Source organism: Gadus chalcogrammus, chromosome 15, assembly GCF_026213295.1.
Source record: "Gadus chalcogrammus isolate NIFS_2021 chromosome 15, NIFS_Gcha_1.0, whole genome shotgun sequence".
NCBI classification, from domain to species: domain Eukaryota; kingdom Metazoa; phylum Chordata; class Actinopteri; order Gadiformes; family Gadidae; genus Gadus; species Gadus chalcogrammus.
The window spans coordinates 1202492-1206658 of record NC_079426.1 but is presented as its reverse complement, the minus strand read 5'-3'; the positions used below and the strand labels follow the sequence as shown (position 1 = coordinate 1206658).

The 4167-nt window shown below is 58.6% G+C and overlaps 1 protein-coding gene across 9 annotated transcripts in view; it reads left to right on the top strand.

Annotated features, from left to right (window-relative positions):
- Positions 1 to 3824, top strand: part of cpeb3 (cytoplasmic polyadenylation element binding protein 3) — a 34938-nt gene extending 31114 nt beyond the window's left edge. For all 9 annotated transcript variants that reach the window (XM_056609043.1, XM_056609041.1, XM_056609036.1 and 6 more), the window contains 2 exons: positions 159 to 340; positions 3169 to 3824. In XM_056609043.1, coding sequence (XP_056465018.1) covers positions 159 to 340; positions 3169 to 3396 — 410 coding nt within the window. In that variant the 3' untranslated portion in view covers positions 3397 to 3824. The remainder of the gene's footprint in view (positions 1 to 158; positions 341 to 3168) is intronic.
- Positions 3825 to 4167: the final 343 nt, after the last annotated feature.

Here is a 4167-nt window from a genome sequence, read left to right as displayed (position 1 = left end):
ACATTGAGGAGTCAGGTTGGAAACGCGTCTTTCCAGTAACTCTGCGTCTGCCTTGTAACATCGCCCTAAAGCCCCCCCCCCCCCCCCCCCCCCCCCCCCCCCCCCCATAGTGCTCACCCCCCCTCTGCCCCCCCCTCCTCTGCCCCCCCTCCCTGCAGTGGAGCTGGCCATGATCATGGACCGGCTGTACGGGGGCGTGTGCTACGCCGGCATCGACACCGACCCCGAGCTCAAGTACCCCAAGGGGGCGGGGCGCGTGGCCTTCTCCAATCAGCAGAGCTACATCGCCGCCATCAGCGCCCGATTCGTCCAGCTGCAGCACAACGACATCGACAAAAGAGTGAGTGGCCGGGCCTGCGCCCTGGCCCGCCCCGGGCACTGGGATCACTTGAGCGCTGAGAGGGGACACCAACACTGTGATTCGAGGGTCTTATCGCCGACATCCCGATGCTTGTAGACGGCAGACGGAGGCGTAATGGTGTCCCGGTGATTTTCCACCGTAGGCCAGAAACACTATGGTCGAGCATTGTCATTTCGCGCACATTTTCTTCACTGCAGCCCCTTTATTATAGCTCTGTGGCAATACATCTGCTCGACGGAGGGATAATGGTGCAGTCAATCCCAAAGGATGAATCATGAGGACAAAAGCAGCGGGGCTTTTCACCAGAGGGCCTGGTGGAGCAGGCTTATCTTCACTACCGCGTCTCTGCTGCATACAAACATAGACATGTGTACATAGACATATATACATAGACATGTGTACATAGACATATGTACATAGTCATATGTACATGGACTCCGCGTTTAGGTTTTACATATGTCAATGTCGCCGCCATACTTAAGAGGAACAGATCTGTGGTTATCTGCTTAAAAAGCATTTTAACCCTTTACATTTCAAAACCAATTTCATTCATTTTATTATTGAACGGTTTGTGGTCACTATGTAGTAAAATATATATTTTTGAAGTGTTCTATTTTGTTTAAGAATTAACATCAATGTAAAAAGGACTCGCTGAAATGGGTTGAGGAATGCACCCGTTACAGGGACGCACCCGTTACAGGGCGCACCCGTTAGAGGGGCGCACCCGTTAGAGGGGCGCACCCGTTAGAGGGGCGCACCCGTTACAGGGACGCACCCGTTAGAGGGGCGCGCCCGTTAGAGGGGCGCGCCCGTTAGAGGGGCGCGCCCGTTAGAGGGGCGCGCCCGTTAGAGGGGCGCGCCCGTTAGAGGGGCGCGCCCGTTAGAGGGGCGCGCCCGTTAGAGGGGCGCGCCCGTTAGAGGGGCGCGCCCGTTACAGGGACGCGCCCGTTAGAGGGGCGCACCCGTTAGAGGGGCGCACCCGTTAGAGGGGCGCACCCGTTACAGGGGCGCACCCGTTACAGGGGCGCACCCGTTACAGGGGCGCACCCGTTAGAGGGGCGCACCCGTTAGAGGGGCGCACCCGTTACAGGGGCGCACCCGTTACAGGGGCGCGCCCGTTACCGGGGCGCGCCCGTTACCGGGGCGCGCCCGTTACCGGGGCGCGCCCGTTACCGGGGCGCACCCGTTAGAGGGGCGCACCCGTTAGAGGGGCGCACCCGGGTCAGTCCTCGGACGACGCCCTCTGGGTCTGAACAGCGCCTCATTGGACGGTTCCAACGGGTTTAAAGACATCACTGGCGGCCCCCGGCCCCGGCCGTAAGCAGCGGCTCTCCTCCCGCCGTCCTTAAAGGCAGGGGGGGGGGGACCCGTTCCGTTGGGTCGCTGAGTCCGGGAGGATGGTACTAAGACAAACATAGAATCACGTCGGCGTTGTCCTCTGATCCTTTGGCGGAGGTTCAGGCGGTCTGGGCGGAGGTTCAAGACGTCGCGGAGGGGGCGCGTGAGGTATTACGTCGGCCCCCAGATTGCGGCGTCCTCCGCCGCGGTCGACGCACCCTGTAGCCGTTCGCTGTGTCACTCAGCCGCCCGTCGCCGTGCGCAGACCTCATCTCCCACGCAAACAAAGAGACGCTCTCCAGCTCAGGGGCTTCATCAGCGCCGGGTTCCTGCCAGGCCAGGCGCTCTGTCGCCGGCGGTAACGACAGGCCCCGGCCTGGCTGTGTAATCATCGCGTCCGCTTGGCTGTCGAAATGCCCAACAGATGTTTGAGGCTGCAGACACATGGGGCTGTTTTAATTATAGTCGTTGCCCCACGCGTTCATATCCACTCCGACGGCCGCGCTGAGGAACGGGTTATTTGGGGAGCGCGGGGCCGACGGCAGCACCGAGGGAGCGCGACCAGCCGAGACTGGTCGTCGGCCAGGGAGCTAAGTCTTTGTACGGCTGTCCGCTCCTGCCATCTGCGCGTACGTGCACACGCACATGCACCCGTGCGCGGACACAAATTAAACGGCCTGGAGCCTATTTGCATTCAACTAAAACCATTTAGTGAAACATTAAACAAAACTAGCCGCAACGCGCACACACACACACACACACACACACACACACACACACACACACACACACACACACACACACACACACACACACACACACACACACTCTCCATCGCCACTGTGGATCTGCCATCGCTGGGTCAGTCTTGCGCCGCCGCCGCCCGGTGAGACCACGCCCCCCTCAGTTAGCGGCTCCTCTGATGGCCGCCGCTGCGTCCAGCGTCCGTGCCTCGGCCGCCCTAGCTCTGGTGGCGGGCCGCTTCCAGACGGCCGTTGGAATAGCCTCACCGAGCCGTCACCACGGCAACACCGCTGACTAATTTTCGTCGAAGAGGGCACGTTTCATTATGAAACCGTTTTAACATCCACGTTAATACGTGCTGTATTTGCTAATTGTGCTAAGAAATAGCTTCATAGAAAGGAAATGATGAGGAACGGATTATAGGAATAAGACTGAAGATGCATCGAGGCTAAGGGTTCAGTGCTGCTCACAAATCTATTCACAAGGCCTCAAAACAGGAAATGAGGCTGGCTAACAGACAAGCAGTGAGTGGAAAGAAGTTAAATAACAAGATGTATCAAAAGCACCACTGAAACAAATTGTCTATCTGGGGAGTCGGAATCTCACAAGTCTCACTTTGAAGCCTACTGTCGGCCATTTTGATTCCAACAGCGGTAGCTGGTGTCTCCCCCTGTGTCGGTAACGATGATGACGATGATGACACTAACCCCCCGTGCCCCCCCCAGGTGGAGGTGAAGCCCTACGTCCTGGACGACCAGATGTGCGACGAGTGCCAGGGCGCTCGCTGCGGCGGCAAGTTTGCGCCGTTCTTCTGCGCCAACGTGACGTGCCTGCAGTACTACTGCGAGTACTGCTGGGCCAGCATCCACTCCCGGGCCGGCCGCGAGTTCCACAAGCCGCTGGTGAAGGAGGGCGGCGACCGGCCCCGACACGTCTCCTTCCGCTGGAGCTGAGCCCCGGTGGGGGGGGGGGGGGGGGCCCGCCCGGCCCCTGGCCCCTGGCCCCTGGCCCCCGGCCGTCACCCACCGGTCAGCGCTGCACTCCAGCACCACTCCCCAAAACCTCCACCCCCACCACCACCACCTCCTCCACCACCTCCTCCACCACCTCCATCTCATAGAGAAACACGACAACTAAATACACAACAGAGGATGAGCTACACGGGACTTTGTTTTTGTTTCAAAGTAACACCACCCTTGTGTCGTCCCCCCCTGCCCCCTCCCCCCCCCCCCCCCGAGTAAGAAGTGTAATTGTGACGTGGGTGTGTGGTGATTCCACCAGCGAGCGTTTATTCATTTCGGGGTTTGCACTTTTGGCGCACAATTATTGGAACTTCACGCACCCACGCATGACAGACAGGCGCCGTGTGGCCGAGGGCGTGGCCGTGTGCCCCCCCCCCCCCCCCCCCCCCCCCCCCACACACACACACACACACACTGTGCGGAGACGGAGGTGGGACCACACACCTATTCAAATTTATATTTTTTATGTCTATCTATACATAGATAATATACGTTTTATTTAAAAGGAGCATGCACTAAAAGGAGCTGTAGATATCTTGCCCCTTGTAAAAGAGAAGAAGGAACTATTGACATTTACCAAAGGCGGCCGAAACAAACGCGTTGCAAACGTCCAACTAGGCGAATAACCAAGTCCACATCGGGCCGACTTAACGCAACGACCGCCGCCGCGGTCGCTCTCGATTCTCACTCTGAAAACAATAC